Genomic DNA, 18,498 nt, shown 5'->3' on the forward strand with positions numbered 1-18,498 from the left:
AAGAGAATGACGGACTTGGTTTTGCAGCAGGAAAATGTTCCGCTTGTGCTGTAGTGAATGGACCAGAAAATGGGTACCTGACTGTTCAACAAGAGGGAAAGCTTGTCCTGCAGTTCTCTGAAAACTGTTTTTGTGACAAACTACTAGGCCAATATATCTCTTTAAGTAGGCCTCCTTTGTCCTGTCAATGTTGTTGAGCAGCATTTCCCTGACCCCAAGAGGATAATATGAAGGAAATGCCATCCAATCTCTGAGCAGGGAACCACAGAGAACAGGGTAGATAGACCATTATCACAATAACATCTGAACCTTGCATGTCTGTGGACCAACCACTTCTACACTAGGCTATATTAATTAAGTAAGCTGGGGTTTCTAAGTCTAATGGCCTGGTGTCACTACAAGGAAGGTTCCCACCTGCCTCCCACTACAATGTGTCTATCTGAGGGTGAATGGGTGAATCAGGTTTTTAAGGCCCTTCACTGCCCTGTAGGTTGAGGTCAGGGTTAGACAACAGTACAGGACAGAGGAACACTCAGGGCATCATTTCACTGGTCCATAATTTATTAAATCAACAACTGAAATCTGGGTCATTTCGGGTTACTGTGGATGGAGTGCCAAAAGCCCTTAACATTTTGCATATAAAAATAAAATAAAAAGGATTAACCCTACTGTCAGTTGGTAAAAGCTGTTCCAAAATTATTTTTTTATTTTTTTGGTACAAGCACCTCTCAAACCTGTACAATACACGGAGGTCATGAGCTAATCCAGTAACTACACTTGATAAAACATACCAACTACTGGGCATTGATGTGACTGACAATAAGGAATACTTGAAGAGGACATGGCCTCACTGGTCCTTTGAAATCCCTGGCTCTTTATGTAGGGTTTGATTGAATGCAGCTTGACCATCCTTTCCCAGTTTCCTCTGCATCAGTTTCAACCAGCTCACCAGCTCACCAGTCTGCCAAAACAGCTGACAAGAAATACCAACAACCCATGCATGGTTTCTAGTGGCACAGAGATGGGGAGCAACTGGTCCTGAAAACAGCAAGCACCTCAACAAACAGCAGCCTGTCATGAGGAAATAACGGATTTCAACAACTCAACCCACGATGAACAGTGCCAAGGGTTTAAGGTTAGCTAGACGCTACCTCCAGAAGCCTCCACAAGAGCTAACATTTGACGAGAGCACGTGAAAGTGCACAGCTATGGCAACCGTCAGTCATCAAGCATGTAATGTCAAATGTGGATGTAAACATTGATTAGACCTACATCAAGTTTCATTATTTGTCATTGTGGCCACAAGCTTCAGTTAAAATGGTATAAAAGCAGTGGAGGTGACGAGAACTCTAACAAACACAAAGGAGCTCAAGCGCTGGGGTGTATTCATTTGTCGGATCCCGTTGCAAAATGTTTTGCAAATGTAAAACTTTTCTAAATGAAAACGAGTTTCTATTGGACAAATTCAGGTAGTCCTCCCGTTTTGTTCCGTTTGCCCTGTTTACTCTAGGAACCAAACAGTAAATGTTTTTTATTGCAAAACGTTTTGCAACAGACTCCAACTAATAAATACACCCCTGATGCTAACCGAGTAAGTCCAGATAATGTCTCACAGGCCCAGATTCCTAACCAGGACCAAAACACAAACTTTGAGAGGAAACCCCATTTTTGGGACCAAAGCCACCAGAATAAAGTAAACTCGTAGAGGAAGTAAACACAGAGGTTATGGATAGATAGGGGGTGGAGAGAAAAGCAAACATCTCAAGCCTACAAACCAACCACATGCATTAAAAACAGAATATGGCTTTTAGTAGTTTTAGCATATCCCTGTCATTAAACTCAAGTCTCATTCATTGGATTTTCCTCTCAAACCAACTAGCATGGAATAACAGGATGAAGGCCTTTTTCTCAGAGGACAATGCACTCTGCAGTCAACTCTCCAACCCTACCACACCACACCCTCCAGCCCTGCAGTCAACTCTCCAACCCTACCACACCACACCCTCCAGCCCTGCCGTCAACTCTCCAACCCTACCACACCCTCCAGCCAACTCTCCAACCCTACCACACCATACCCTCCAGCCCTGCCGTCAACTCTTCAACCCTACCACACCCTCCAGCCAACTCTCCAACCCTACCACACCACACCCTCCAGCCCTGCAGTCAACTCTCCAACCCTACCACACCCTCCAGCCAACTCTCCAACCCTACCACACCAAACCATTCAGCCCTCCAGTCAACTCTCCAACCCTACCACACCTGTGGATCACTTTCACTAGTGGCCTGCTTCACAGAGACAAGGGACAGATTACCTATTTTGACGCAGCCATGATCAAGCTAAAATGAAGTTGGAAAGAAGAGCGAGCGAAAATATCTGAGCTGGAGCCGAACAAATTAAATGAAAGTTTCATTACAAAACACCATGAACACTCAGGGGTGGAAATGAATGGCTCTGTCATATATTTTGTCATGATCCTATTCCTAATTTAATATAGCGGTTTCAATCTCCTGTCAGATGTGAACTTAACAAACTTCTAACCACACACAGAAAAGCAAACACATTTGTGTGGCAATGTGATAAAGAAGACCAGCAAATACTGGTGGCGTGGCATCACAACCCTACAATCTACAATATTGGGTATACAAGTCCCAACATCTACTCTAAACTACAGCACTACAACGGTTTACAAAGGCCAAACCAACCTTAAACAGTCAATAATTTCTTGAGAGGAATCGCAAAATTGAGGAAAAGATAGAACCTTCCAGAACGGCTGTTGGCTTGCTACATGATACAAATAATGCCAATCCGGCCACTAAGAAAGGATTAAACGGAAAATACAAATAATGGGACACTGTAGCTAAGCCTACACAAAATATGAGCCTATACCTTTATGCAAGACTAATTTACCATATATATGACTTGCTTCCATCCACAGAATCAAAAGCCTGATTAGGATTGTTTGAAAATAATAAACATTTAGGAAAATCTAGTATTTGTGAACGAAAATAAGAACTAAAGGAGTTATATATATATATATATATATGCTGCAAAAACTAAATCAATAGGAGGATAAAAATAAAACGATTTTTGTTTTTTCTCATCATTATCAATTGATGCTCATTTTGCCACCCGTTGCCACGTCAATGTCTGGGAGAGCGTCAGCATGGCAACGGAAACTATCATCATAAAATTGTACAATAGTAGAGATAGCTAGACCAGGAGGGGGCGGGCTCTCCTGGGAAAAGGTCCGCAGAGAGGTCCAGTGATTGGTCATGCGGCTCGCTGTCAGGAATAATGGTTGTATGGGGGTAGAGGGTGCCCGGTGCCATTCTGATAATGATGGTGCTGGCGGTGGGCGATGTACTCAGCATAGCTCATCGTCATCTTCTCGCTACGGTACCTGAGCAGGAGGAGAGGGAAGTTAGAGAAGGAACAGTTACCCCAATTTACCTGGCAGTGGCCCTATAATCTCTACATCCTAATGCTGCTATGGATGTAGCAGTACTCCTTCACTGATTTCTGTCTGTACTTTGGCAAACAGGACCATGGTGGGCTTTGGGAGGGTCACCTACAGTAATTATGCACCAGTGCCATATTCCCAGCAGTGGGCAACACTTACACTGTCATAATCTACACTTAAGGCAAAACCAAGGCCAGCAGTAGAAGTCAGACAGCATCCGGTGTGAAAGGAGCCTCTCTTACCTGGTCAACTTAATGGTCTTCCTGAAGTCATTTGTGATGGGAGCTTTGTAGCCTCCCTTTCGTAGTAAGGAATCTATGGTCTGAATGTGGTCCCATCCTGCACAGAGAAGGTTATATCCCCTTGAATATCCCCCTTTATATCCCCTTGAATACCACTTCTCTCTAGAACCAAGACCTTCAGTCATACAGAGATTATACAAAGGTGATGGGACACGATTTCACTTACCTTGCTCTTTTGCGACCTCTGGTAGGTAGGTGGCGGTGCGCTTTGATCCTTTTTCATTGAAAAACTCTATCCTAATGCCATGAACACCCACCTACAGGCCAGAGAAAGAATGGAGAGAGAGAGAGAGAGAGACGGAAGAACGGACATCACTTTAATGACAGGACCAACACAGACAAATGCCTATATATACACACTACATGTCTTCGGCCACACACTCCAGAAAAACTACAGCATTACCTAACAGTGTTACTAACTTATAGAAGTACGAGATACCATACCCGGTCACAGGGAGGGCTAACTCTTGAAATTCCTTCTGTCACAACAGATTTAGGAAAAACAGCTTTTAGTTTCTTCGCACCTCACTTATGGAACAATCTTCAGAGTTCCCTACAGTTGGATGTATTAGTTCCTTTTAGGCAATTCAGATTGTTGGTTGAGGGTCAGGATCCGGTCAAGATAGCTCGGGGGATTGTTCCAGTTATAATCGAAAACGTCCGGGTGACACACAATCCCCCACCCATGCCACGGCCTTTGTCCCACCCTACCCCCACCCGAGGCCCACTCTGTACTGTAGCCCCTCTGGGTCAGCAAGGTCACTGCTTACGTCCTCACAACAAAGACAGAGTGCCTGTGTATGTTGCTTGTCTGCCTAAATCATGCTTGCTGTGTGGATCTCCAGGCTGCAATGGGGTCCAGTTCACTCAGGCCACTGCAGCAGCGTCCTATTCCTATTTCATTCTCATCTCTCCCAGTGTACTGCACAGTGTGGAGAGTGTACTGCAGTGTGGAGAGTGTACTGCAGTGTGGAGAGTGTACTGCACAGTGTGGAGAGTGTACTGCTCAGTGTGGAGAGTGTACTGCTCAGTGTGGAGAGTGTACTGCTCAGTGTGGAGAGTGTACTGCTCAGTGTGGAGAGTGTACTGCTCAGTGTGGAGAGTGTACTGCTCAGTGTGGAGAGTGTACTGCACAGTGTGGAGAGTGTACTACACAGTGTGGAGAGTGTACTGCACAGTGTGGAGAGTGTACTGCACAGTGTGGAGAGTGTACTGCTCAGTGTGGAGAGTGTACTGCTCAGTGTGGAGAGTGTACTGCTCAGTGTGGAGAGTGTACTGCTCAGTGTGGAGAGTGTACTGCACAGTGTGGAGAGTGTACTGCTCAGTGTGGAGAGTGTACTGCTCAGTGTGGAGAGTGTACTGCACAGTGTGGAGAGTGTACTGCACAGTGTGGAGAGTGTACTGCACAGTGTGGAGAGTGTACTGCTCAGTGTGGAGAGTGTACTGCAGTGTGGAGAGTGTACTGCACAGTGTGGAGAGTGTACTACACAGTGTGGAGAGTGTACTGCACAGTGTGGAGAGTGTACTGCACAGTGTGGAGAGTGTACGGCTCTGTGTGGAGAGTGTACTGCTCAGTGTGGAGAGTGTACTGCTCAGTGTGGAGAGTGTACTGCACAGTGTGGAGAGTGTACTGCAGTGTGGAGAGTGTACTGCTCAGTGTGGAGAGTGTACTGCTCAGTATGGAGAGTGTACTGCACAGTGTGGAGAGTGTACTGCTCAGTGTGGAGAGTGTGCTGCTCAGTGTGGAGAGTGTACTGCTCAGTGTGGAGAGTGTACTGCACAGTGTGGAGAGTGTACTGCTCAGTGTGGAGAGTGTACTGCACAGTGTGGAGAGTGTACTGCTCAGTGTGGAGAGTGTACTGCTCAGTGTGGAGAGTGTACTGCAGTGTGGAGAGTGTACTGCTCAGTGTGGAGAGTGTACTGCTCAGTGTGGAGAGTGTACTGCAGTGTGGAGAGTGTACTGCACAGTGTGGAGAGTGTACTACACAGTGTGGAGAGTGTACTGCACAGTGTGGAGAGTGTACTGCACAGTGTGGAGAGTGTACTGCTCAGTGTGGAGAGTGTACTGCTCTGTGTGGAGAGTGTACTGCTCAGTGTGGAGAGTGTACTGCAGTGTGGAGAGTGTACTGCAGTGTGGAGAGTGTACTGCTCAGTGTGGAGAGTGTACTGCTCAGTGTGGAGAGTGTACTGCAGTGTGGAGAGTGTACTGCACAGTGTGGAGAGTGTGCTGCTCAGTGTGGAGAGTGTACTGCTCAGTGTGGAGAGTGTACTGCACAGTGTGGAGAGTGTCCTGCACAGTGTGGAGAGTGTACTGCTCAGTGTGGAGAGTGTACTGCTCAGTGTGGAGAGTGTACTGCAGTGTGGAGAGTGTACTGCACAGTGTGGAGAGTGTACTGCACAGTGTGGAGAGTGTACTGCTCAGTGTGGAGAGTGTACTGCACAGTGTGGAGAGTGTACTGCTCAGTGTGGAGAGTGTACTGCTCAGTGTGGAGAGTGTACTGCTCAGTGTGGAGAGTGTGCTGCTCAGTGTGGAGTGTGCTGCTCAGTGTGGAGAGTGTACTGCTCAGTGTGGAGAGTGTACTGCTCTGTGTGGAGAGAATACTGCACAGTGTGGAGAGTGTACTGCTCTGTGTGGAGAGTGTACTGCTCAGTGTGGAGGGTGTACTGCACAGTGTGGAGAGTGTACTGCTCAGTGTGGAGAGTGTGCTGCTCAGTGTGGAGAGTGTACAGCTCAGTGTGGAGAGTGTACTGCTCAGTGTGGAGGGTGTACTGCACAGTGTGGAGAGTGTACTGCTCAGTGTGGAGAGTGTGCTGCTCAGTGTGGAGAGTGTACAGCTCAGTGTGGAGAGTGTACTGTTCTCCGGTGCACTGTAAACCTCAACTGCTGGATTCACATGTGAAGGCTATTTAATTTCAATAAAAATTAAATGACTGAAGAGTTTTGCATAAGATGAATTAATAGCTACCTGTCTTGTTTGTCTCTTACCTCCCAGTCAAGGTAATCACCGACGTCCTCGAAGTTGGTGAGCAGAGACACCGAGCAGAAGAGGCGTGGCAGCTCGTCCCTCGTCACGGGGGGAAAGCGGCTGTCTTTAAGGGCACTGTGGAGACAACGGGGGACGTTTAGGGACAACATCAGCTTCATTACTTTGAACCAATTCCAACTGGAAGACCAACAGATTATCAAGGACAATGTCTACCTGAAGTACATATTTGCGTTTAATCTCATCTCACAGGGCATTATTGTTAGAATGAAAAGAAAGAGCAAATCTCTTTGATAAGAGAACACGTAAATGAAGAAACCCTGCAAGCATATTCCTTTATCCTTTCAGAAGACATTAGCCATTAAGTGACATCTTCCGTGCTACATTTCAGAAACAGCCTATCAGAGGGGATCTGAAAATAGAATGACCTGATGGCAGGTGAGTCTCCGTATTAGCTGGACCCACAGACTCTTCATTTCCACCCCCAACAGATCCTAATTTCCCCCCTCTCCCCCACTCCACTCCACCCTAACAAAATACTGCTGCCACCACCCTTCCTGCCCACGTCATGACAGCAGACAACACAGATGAATGGAGTCAGTTACAGTTTCTATGTGCCATAACCTACCACCACACCCTGTCCTAATTCACCCATAGGAGTGAAATGCCCCATGTGGTGATGGCATTCTGTCAGAGGGCTGTCTCTTCTACATGTATTTACTGATACAACACTCATTTGGTAACAACAAATGGTATGAACTGTGAACGCTGAACAGCATCCCTTTTAAGTCCATGATGTGTTAAATAGGACTCTGTTTCTTTCAGTCCAGGATTGGGAGTGACAAGCTGAGTTCAGCAGAAAGAGGCCCAGTTCTGTTTCTTGCTAGAGGGAGATGTGGGAGAGAAGCACGGAGAAGCAACATAATGAACACATAAAACAGGCCGGTTCACTGCTTCTGGACCACATCACACAGCAAATGATCTCTCAGAGTAATTGACTTCTCAGGATCTGAGGGTACGCTGATGGCATGATAAGCCGAGAGAACCTGACCAGACAGCAGATTACTGGCCAGCTAAGGCGGAGTACAGGGAATCCATTTTTGTGTATATGTGAGTGGCTTTTCATCTTTGTATTGAGGAGGACAACACAGCAGAACAAACAGAACAAACGGATAAGCCTAAACTAAAGCACTTTCAGAGGCTACAATCTAGACTCAAGAGCTTTCAGAAGGTTATCTTGCATTTCAGAGGCCCTTAGCAAGCAACAATGACATCCCCCACGAGTCAGGCCCCTCCAATATCTGTCATTTCTCCTGTTTCACTGGCCCTCCCTTTTCCTGTGCTAACAACATGGTTAGCCTAATGTTGAGTTGGGTGGAAAACAGGAACATTTTAGTCACGATACACAGCATTGGGCTCCCGAGTGGCGCAGTAGTCTAAGGCACTGCATCTCAGTGCTTGAGGCATCACTACAGACCCCCTGGTTCGAATCCAGGCTGTATCACAACCGGCCGTGATTGGGAGTGCCATAGGGCGGCGCACAATTGGCCCAGCGTCGTCCGGGTTTGGCCGGTGTAGGCCGTCATTGTAAATAAGAATTTGTTCTTAACTGACTTGCCTAGTTAAATAAATGTAAATAAAAAATAAAAACATTGTAGACATATTCTATAATGTCCTGACCTGGTATGACATTGGCTCTCAGAGCCTCAGTGGCTAAACAACAGCCTTGGCTGGAGACATTCTAATGTCTGAGTTGCTGCAGCTCCAGTGTAAGATTCCATGGGAGAGAGGGGAATTCTACATGCTGCAGATCAGATTGATTAGAGGGCAGGGTTGGCAAATCTTTCCCAGACAGGAGACGCAAAAAGGATACACAAACAACAGCACCCACAAACCTCTGGCACTCACAGAAGAGTAGTGAGGCTTATCCTCTCAGATGAGTCATTAAACAACTAAATGTGTCTTTTAACTGAGCTGACCCTTTTATCCAAATAGGCTTGGATTAATACTGTATTTCACACGTGTTCACATTTATAGGCTACATTTAGGCCTATAGCTGAATACAAACACAAGACTCCACCCGAGGGTGAGTACAACAAGAACGTAACTAGCCTGCCTGCCTGGCTGGCAGTTTCAGAGCACCAGGTCATTGAGTTTGACATTGCTAGCAGCCCTCAAAAAGGTCTGTCTACTAAAACAAACATGATCGCAACCTCTACAAAATGGCTGCTCTGGACTTCAAGTGTAACACAGAGACAAAACATGCTTTGTAGATCCTCTGACAGCATCCTCCTCTACAGACTGCTGATGTAAGCTTATCCAAGGGACAGAATGAAATGATGAAATACCAGATGTGGATGCTAAACAGTGATCGGATTGGTATCTATCATTAGAAATGGAAAAGTTATTTTAATACCAGTTGTAGACAGGGTCTAACAATGAAGAGGAACATAATTGTCCCAGAGATAAATTAGGGAAGAGATGAGAGAATTCATGAGACTGACCTCACGAACGTTGTCAGTTACTGAAACAGGGCAACCAACACACACTAAAGTATGACATTCATACAGTGCATGTCAGATCATTGGGAGGGTGAGGCTATGCAGCAAGGCTGAAAGGCCCTTTTGACAGTAGTGCAGATCACATGACTAACACATGCAGATAAACAGAGACAGACAGACAGACAGACAGAGAAAGAGACAGGCGGACAGAGAGACAGGCAGACAGAGAGACAGGCAGACAGAGAGACGGGCAGACAGGCAGACAGAGAGAGACAGGCAGACAGAGAAAGAGACAGGCAGACAGAGAAAGAGACAGGCAGACAGAGAAAGAGACAGGCAGACAGAGAAAGAGACAGGCGGACAGAGAGACAGGCGGACAGAGAGACAGGCAGACAGAGAAAGAGACAGGCGGACAGAGAAAGAGACAGGCGGACAGAGAAAGAGACAGGCGGACAGAGAGACAGGCAGACAGAGAGACAGACAGAGACATAATCAAACCAGTTCTGCCCAGATGCTGTAAAGGTAATGCATTCTTTATTGGATTGTCTGATACTCGGTCTCATCCCCTGCACACCACACACTCACACGGCTCAACCAGATCCTCTCTCCCCCACTGTGGACCACAGATGCTATTAGGTTGATTAAAGCTGACTGAGCCCAGTCTCAATCACACACATGCAATCACACACCAAGAAAGACTTCTAGAAACGAATAAGAATAAAAAAGAGCACATTTAATACAAATCAGCCTAGTAGGCCTACTTTGCATAAAATACTGTATTGTACTGTATTTTTCCTTTACTGGCAGATACTGACATGAAGGTTGATATTAACTCCAGGAGAGCTGGCCCCTCTATAGGAAGACAGACCACTCATCAAATGAATGCACTGGTAAACAATTGCCTTTAAACAGGCAATGGTGCATCTGAACTGGGCATGACAGTGTAAATGAGTTCCATACATTTCTGAGACAAGCTGAGCACAGAGCAGCATCTCTCAGTGAGGTAAAACCCTCCTGGAGGTCCCTGGGGCCAGGCCGTTCCTCCGCTCCATGTACATGCTTTGCATGATTTATTCAGCACCATAGGTCCTTCGACGTACACAAAACTGAAAACACACACACACAAGCTCCAAGGAACAAGCTCCTAGTTATGTTTTTGTATATGGTAAGATGTGAGGGGTGTTCTGTAGAATTGCTGAGTTAAAAATCCTAAAGTCCCTAAACATTAACTGGATAATTATAGGACAACACTTTCTTGGTACAATAGCTACTTCCAGCCATCTGCATTTTAATAATGCTGTACTTCTGCCTTGAACATTCTGTTCTCTGAAAAACATGCGCATTTAAAACATTGGTTTTAAAGGTTTCAACGGCAGAGGTGCGCCGCGCTTTGACAATGGTTATTTTCCTGTTTGTGCCTGTTCAGTCCTCCCTACAGTCAGAAAATAGCCTAACTGCGTGTTTGACACATGAACATCTTCCTAAGCATGCATTCTGTTCTGCCTGGTGAGAGAGATTGTGGCATTAGGAAATCTATAAATATGAATAACAAAAACCAGGGAGATTGGAATGCAGTGGGAGGGAAAAGTGTCTGAAAACCAAAACAACCACGGGTTGGTTGGCACAAGCCCGAGACAGAAACTAAAGCTGCCCTGTCTGTTCGGCTCAGTGTAAACACATGATCAATAGTGATGGTGGGAACAAATTGATACAGTTACAGTTGAAGTGGGAAGTTTACATACACCTTAGCCAAATACATTTAAACTCAGTTTTTCACAATTCCTGCCATTTAATCCTTGTAAAATGTCCCTGTCTTAGGTCAGTTAGGATCACCACTTTATTTTAAGAATGTGAAATGTCAGAATAATAGTAGAGAGAATGATTTATTTCAGCTTTTATTTCTTTCATCACATTCCCAGTGGGTCAGAAGTTTATATACACTCAATTAGTATTTGGTAGCATTGCCTTTAAATTGTTTAACTTGGGTCAAACATTTCAGGTAGCCTTCCACAAGCTTCCCACAATAAGTTGGGTGAATTTTGGCCCATTCCTCCTGACAGAGCTGGTGTAACTGAGTCAGGTTTGTAGGCCTCATTGCTCGCACACGCTTTTTCAGTTCTGCCCACAAATGTTCTATAGGATTGAGGTCAGGGCTTTGTGATGGCCACTCCAATACCTTCACTTTATTGTCCTTAAGCCATTTTGTCACAACTTTGGAAGTATGGTTGGGGTCATTGTCCATTTGGAAGACCCCTTTGCGACCAAGCTTGAACTTTCTGACTGATGTCTTGAGATGTTGCTTCAATATATCCACATAATTTTCCTTCCTCATGATGCCATCTATTTTGTGAAGTGCACCAGTCCCTCCTGCAGCAAAGCACCCCCACAGCATGATGCTGCCACCTCCGTGCTTCACGGTTGGGATGGTGTTCTTCGGCTTGAAAGCCACCCCCTTTTTCCTCCAAACATAACGATGGTCATTATGGCCAAACAGTTCTATTTTTGTTTCATCAGACCAGAGGACATTTCTCCAAAAAGTACGATCATTGTCCCCATGTGCAGTTGCAAACCGTAGTCTGGCTTTTTTATGGCGGTTTTGGAGCAGTGGCTTCTTCCTTGCTGAGCGGCCTTTCAGTTATGTCGATATAGGACTAGTTTTACTGTGGATATAGATACTTTTGTACCTGTTTCCTCCAGCATCTTCACAAGGTCCTTTGCTGTTGTTCTGGGATTGATTTGCACTTTTCGCACCAAAGTACGTTCATCTCTAGGAGACAGAACACGTCTCCTTCCTCTGTACTATTGTTTGTACAGATGAACGTGGTACCTTCAGGCATTTGGAAATTGCTCCCAAGGATGAACCAGACTTGTGGAGGTCTACAATTTTTTTCTGAGGTCTTGTCTGATTTCTTTTGATTTTCCCATGTTGTCAAGCAAAGAGGCACTGAGTTTGAAGGTAGGCCTTGAAATACATCCACAGGTACACCTCCAATTGACTCAAATGATGTCAATTAGCCTATCAGAAGTTTCTAAAGCCATGACATCATTTTTTGGAATTTTCCAAGCTGTTTAAAGGCACAGTCAACTTAGTGCATGTAAACATCTGACCCACTGGAATTGTGATACAGTGAATTATAAGTGAAATAATCTGTCTGTAAACAATTGTTGGAAAAATTACTTATGTCATGCACAAAGTAGATGTCCTAACCGACTTGCCAAAACTATAGTTTGTTAACAAGAAATGTGTGGAGTGGTTGAAAAACAAGTTTTAATGACTCCATCCTAAGTGTATGTAAACTTCAACTGTACATATCGGGATATATTTATGACAATATATCGTATCGTTTTGACAATATCGTAATATACTTTTTGCGCTAGTTGGCTGTACCTTCACCAAAACTCCAGTATTATTCCTTCATAGCTTGTTCTCCATCTTCTTTTAAATAGGGAACCAATTTGTTTCCAGCACTTTTATTTCCATTACTGAGCAAAACTAGTTTTCTTCATGGCTCTCTCTTGTCCCTCTGCTCCAGACATATGGTGAGCAATATGTTTGGAACATCAGTATCGAATCGCAATACATATAGAATCGCAATACATATCGTATAAGCACCTAAGTACCGTGATAATATCATATTGTGAGATCCCTGGCCATTCCCAGCCCTAATTATCAGACACGGCTATTTGATTCAACAAGCTAAAAAATCATAGCATAGCTTCTTTATGCAAGACATGAAGTATAATCTTTCTTTTTATCAAAGAAGCCAGTCATATTGATAACATTACACCAAAAGGCCCCGTTTTTCCCAGAAGTACCCCAGGCCTCACTAATGACATTAGTGCCCACAGAGGCAGGCGGGCTGAGTGAACAAAACCCAGCTTTACTGGCATCCTCATCTGGACGCTTCATCCTGTTTTTTGTGGTTCCCCCTCACAACACACTGCTCTCCCCCTCCCCCAACCTCCCTCCCAACTCTTGAAAAACGAATGAACCGAGAGGCCTGCCATTTGTGGTACCTAGATACAATTCAATCCATAGAGGAAACTTTAAAAAAAACATTATCCTCGAACCTTGACTGTACCTACGGTGAACTCAACAAAAACAAAAGCTAGGGTAAACACATAACACACCAATACTCTGCTTGATGCTGTTCAAAAATATGCATGTCAACTAAATACCACTTTTTATTTTTGCTTAAGTATTAATGTAAGGGCTCCTATTTTGTTATCAGATCAAATTAATTACGTGATTTAGTCCAGTAAACTTGACATTTGCTGTGGCAGCAGAAAGCTTGAACTCTATGTTGCAGTGCATGACCTCCTCTATAGGCCTCAGTGTGGAATCATCCTAGCAACAGTGCTGGCCAATAGGAGACTGGCAGGAGTCTTAACTTGTAGCCAATAGGAGCCCAGTTCCAGATGTCAGTGAGTATGTGTGCCTGTGAGTGAGTGTGTTTGTCACTGTATGCGTGTGAGAAAGAGAGAGAGCTACAGCTCAGCCTTATGTGCACCCCCTGCCCATTCAAATACAGTGTTATTTGTTCCTGTCCACCTGGTATGCTGCTTCTCCCCAATGAAGGAGCCATTTCCTTACCAACAAGACAGAATTGTTTCGATGATGGTGGGGTGTTCCTTTCATTGACGGAATAATAAGAACACAAAAAGATAACTAGATTCACACCCCGAGAACTCAAAACATGTCTGCCATCTTTTTTTACTTTAATATATCAAAAGGGAACTGTTGGGTGAATGTTTTCTCCCAAAGGATTTGTTGTCATCCCTCATTCCCTCCCCCTCTCTTTTTGTTCATGCCTACGAGGCAAAAATGTGGAGATATCCCAGCAGGCGACAGGGACAGAACACAGACACGGTGTTCCTGCTAGTGCATACACTCGTCTCCCCTGTCACTGCTCACCACCCTCCGCCTCATAGCACTTGATGGGTCAGAACCAGCTGCTCTGCTTTTATCTTCCACTGACGGAGAAGGGTCCAACATTAACTTTTTGGCCCGAAAATAATTTCTACTGGCCCGGACATGGTGTAGTTTAATACATTGGGGTCATGCAGGGCCTATAGGTTGTCATGCTTCCCTCTGCATCCAGCTATTAATAGGCTACATTTGGTTATTATGATATGTAATAAAAAGCTGTGTAATGCACACTGAACAAAAATATAAATGCAACAACTTCAAAGATTTTACTGAGATTCCACAGTCAATTGAAATAAATTAATTTGGCCTTCATCAATGCTTTTCACATGACTGGAAAAACAGATCCGTTGGTCACAGATATCTTTTTTTTTAAGTAGGGGTGTGGATCAGAAAACCAGTCAGTATCTTGTGTGACCACCATTTGACTCATGCAGCGCGACACACATCCTTCGCATAGAGTTGATCAGGATGTTGATTGTGGCTTGTGGAATGTTGTCCCACTCCTCTTTAAAGCCTGTGCGAAGTTGCTGGATATTGGCAAACTGGAACACGCTGTCGTACACGTTGATCTAGAGCATCCCAAACATGCTCAATTGGTGACATGTCTGGTGAGTATGCAGGCCATGGAAGAACTGGGACATTTTCAGCTTCCAGAAATTATGTACAGATGCTTGCGACATGTGGCCGTGCATTATCATGCTGAAACTTGAGGTGATGGCGGTGGATGAATGGCATGACAATGGGCCTCAGGATTTCGTCACGGTATCTCTGTGCATTCAAATTGCCATCAAGTCACTTTACCCCTACCTACGTACATATTACCTAAATTACCTCGACTAACCTGTACCCCCGCACATTGACTCGGTACCGGTACCCCCCTGTATATAGCCTTGTTCGTTTATTTAGTAAATATTTCTCTTAACTCTTATTTTTCTTAAAACTGCATTGTTGGTTAAGGGCTTGTAAGTAAGCATTTCATGGTAAGGTCTACACCCGTTGTATTCGGCACATGTGACAAATACAATTTGATTTCATTTTTGATTTGAAAATGCAATTGTGTACGTTGCCTGTAGCTTATGCCTGCCCATTCCATAACCCCACCGACACCATGGGGCACTCTGTTTACAACGTTGACATCAGCAAACCACTCGCCCACACGACTTCCATCTGCCCGGTACAGTTGAAACTGGGATTCATCCTTGAAGAGCATACTTCTCCAACGTGCCAGTGGCCATTGAAGGTGAACATTTGCCCACTGATGTCGGTTACGACGCCAAACTGCAGTCAGGTCAAGACCCTGGTGAGGACGACGAGCACACAGATGAGCTTCCCTGAGGCGGTTTCTGACAGTTCTGAAAGTTCTTTGGTTGTGCAAACCCACAGTTTCATCAACTGTCCGGGTGGCTGGTCTCAGACGAAAAAGCCAGTTATGGAGGTCCTGAGCTGGCGTGGTTACACGTGGTCTGCGGTTGTGAGGCCAGTTGGACGTACTGCCTCATTCTCTAAAACAACATTGGAGGCGGATTATGGTAGAGAAATTAACATTCAATTATCTGGCAACAGCTCTGGTGGACATGCCTGCAGTGAGCATGCAAATTGCACACTCCCTCAACATGAGACATCTGTGGCATTGTGTTGTGTGACAAAACTGCACATTTTAGAGTGGCCTTTTATTGTCCCCAGCACAAGGTGCACCTGTGTAATGATCATGCTGTTTAATAAGCTTCTTGATATGCCACACCTGTCAGGTGGATGGATTATCTTTTCAAAGGAGAAATTCTCACTAAGAGGGATGTAAACAAATTTGTGCACAAAATTTGAGAGAAATAAGCTTTTGTGCTCATGAAAACATGGGACCAACACTTTACATGTTGTGTTTATATTTTTGTTCAGTATAATTTAGTAATGCAAGTCATTACTCTATTCTTTAGAATTGCATTGTATTGATTGCATTAATTTTTATTTCTAAAGTATGTCATTTTGAGAAAATAAATGTAACAGCTCAAAATAGGATGCTTGCCCTTTAAAGGGTAACTGTCAACCCCAATTTCAGCCTTTGCACAACCCCTTCAAATTTTACAAAAATGCCCAAAGAGTTGTGGGTGGGGGGAGTTGCTCATAAATATAAATGTTTGGGGTGGGTAAACATAGTTGTACCTGATCCCAACACTTTCCACTAAAACATACTTACCAGAAGTCCACTGGCATGCTCTGAGCAAATACGGCTCTGGACAGTTAGATCAGTGGTCAGGCACCGAGTTCCTGACATGTATTGCCACTTGCGGTTTAAGTTCAAATTCCCCATGGTGTCCAAAACAAATCTTTGAAATGTGGACTCGCATTTATTGCGTTATTGTGTTGGGAAGAAAAGTGCAATCATCACCTTGAAAATGAAGATTAGGGGCATGATCAATCTGCATTACAGTATTTAACTCACAGATTGGTCTTGGGTACCGTATAAAACCCCTACAACTACTACCAGGGCGACCCCTCTCACAGGTATGCTTTCACTTTTCAGAATTAGAAGTGTGTGGGCACGGGATGCATATTGTAAATAAAGGATTTGAAGAAAATTCTAATCCCCATGTGGGATTAGAATTCACAACCGTTGAACTCCAACTGTGTTAGCAGACTGCGCCACCAATCTGTCATAGAAGTTGGGAAAAAATACGACTTCACATGACCACCATTGTCATCTATTTCTTCTTAAAATGAATGTAGCTACGAATATAAACGTATAATCCTCAAAGCCTACATGTTTTTTTCTTCGTAAAAAGCACATAGATGTGTATGAAACGGTTAACAAAAATGTTGAATTTGATCATTCGCGGAAATTTGCCTTAACTGCCTTTTAAATCGTGTAACGTCCGTAGTCTAGTCAAGGAAGCGTCATGCAAAATATATTGGCACACTCCACTTACAAAGTAAGGCACGCTGTCACCTGCTTTTATAGTAAGACTTAAGGTGGTACCACCCAGCACATCTAGAAGGGAGTGTATTTAATACCGAACCCCTCGAGATGACGGAGAGGAACCTTCTCAAGGTACCTCTACATCACGATTTCAATGGTAGAGTTGAACCACTAGGGGCAAAAAGAGCAAGATTTACTACTAAAAGACCAAAATATATAACTTTTGCAACTAACTGTCAAAATAAAGACCAGAATTGACGTATTTCTATATAACTATGCCTAAACATCTGTTTTTCTATGAAACATTTTTTTTAAATCATGAAAGTTACTCTTTAAGAAAAAAACGCAATATATCGACTGGCTACAGTAGGCTAGCCAAGACGAAATGCTAGGTGTCTTTTTGAAGCTTTCTTTTTGCAGACTATCAACAGTAGCCAGCATATTGCTAGTATGTTCACTATTGAAGGTTTACTTTGGTAAATCACTTTCCCTAAAATCAATAAGCTCCGCGAGTGGATTAATGAGTGCTTCTTTTTGCTCTGGACAGCTTGTGTGTGCTGTGTTAAGGCATCAACTAATGTGACTTGCAGGAGCGTGGTGGTGCTTGAATCAACAGCCAATCATATTGCTCAAATACAAATAGCATGACTTTTCCGTGTGTAGTCTTCAATGGTTTTCAATTAATGGTAGAATGCGATAGAGCAGGTACAGTGGGGAAAAAAAGTATTTAGTCAGCCACCAATTGTGCAAGTTCTCCCACTTAAAAAGATGAGAGAGGCCTGTAATTTTCATCATAGGTACACGTCAACTATGACAGACAAATTGAGGAAAAAAAATCCAGAAAATCACATTGTAGGATTTTTAATGAATTTATTTGCAAATTATGGTGGAAAATAAGTATTTGGTCACCTACAAACAAGCAAGATTTCTGGCTCTCACAGACCTGTAACTTCTTCTTTAAGAGGCTCCTCTGTCCTCCACTCATTACCTGTATTAATGGCACCTGTTTGAACTTGTTATCAGTATGAAAGACACCTGTCCACAACCTCAAACAGTCACACTCCAAACTCCACTATGGCCAAGACCAAAGAGCTGGCTCAAAGGACACCAGAAACAAAATTGTAGACCTGCACCAGGCTGGGGAGACTGAATATGCAATAGGTAAGCAGCTTGGTTTGAAGAAATCAACTGTGGGAGCAATTATTAGGAAATGGAAGACATACAAGACCACTGATAATCTCCCTCGATCTGGGGCTCCACGCAAGATCTCACCCCGTGGGGTCAAAATGATCACAAGAACGGTGAGCAAAAATCCCAGAACCACACGGGGGGACCTAGTGAATGACCTGCAGAGAGCTGGGACCAAAGTAACAAAGCCTACCATCAGTAACACACTACGCCGCCAGGTA

General features: G+C 44.2%; 1 protein-coding gene across 1 annotated transcript in view; it reads right to left on the minus strand.

Annotated features, from left to right (window-relative positions):
• Window positions 1-3,097: 3,097 nt before the first annotated feature.
• LOC311099770 (nuclear protein AMMECR1-like) overlaps window positions 3,098-18,498 on the minus strand; it is a 31,550-nt gene continuing 16,149 nt past the window's right edge. The window contains exons 3-6 of the mRNA XM_084140514.1: window positions 6,750-6,864; window positions 3,930-4,020; window positions 3,704-3,800; window positions 3,098-3,401 (exon numbers count right to left, since the gene is read on the minus strand). Of these exons, the coding sequence (XP_083996640.1) occupies window positions 3,287-3,401; window positions 3,704-3,800; window positions 3,930-4,020; window positions 6,750-6,864 (418 nt within the window). The 3' untranslated portion in view covers window positions 3,098-3,286. The remainder of the gene's footprint in view (window positions 3,402-3,703; window positions 3,801-3,929; window positions 4,021-6,749; window positions 6,865-18,498) is intronic.

Source organism: Coregonus lavaretus (genome assembly GCF_964263955.1).
Source record: "Coregonus lavaretus genome assembly, chromosome: 24".
NCBI classification, from domain to species: domain Eukaryota; kingdom Metazoa; phylum Chordata; class Actinopteri; order Salmoniformes; family Salmonidae; genus Coregonus; species Coregonus lavaretus.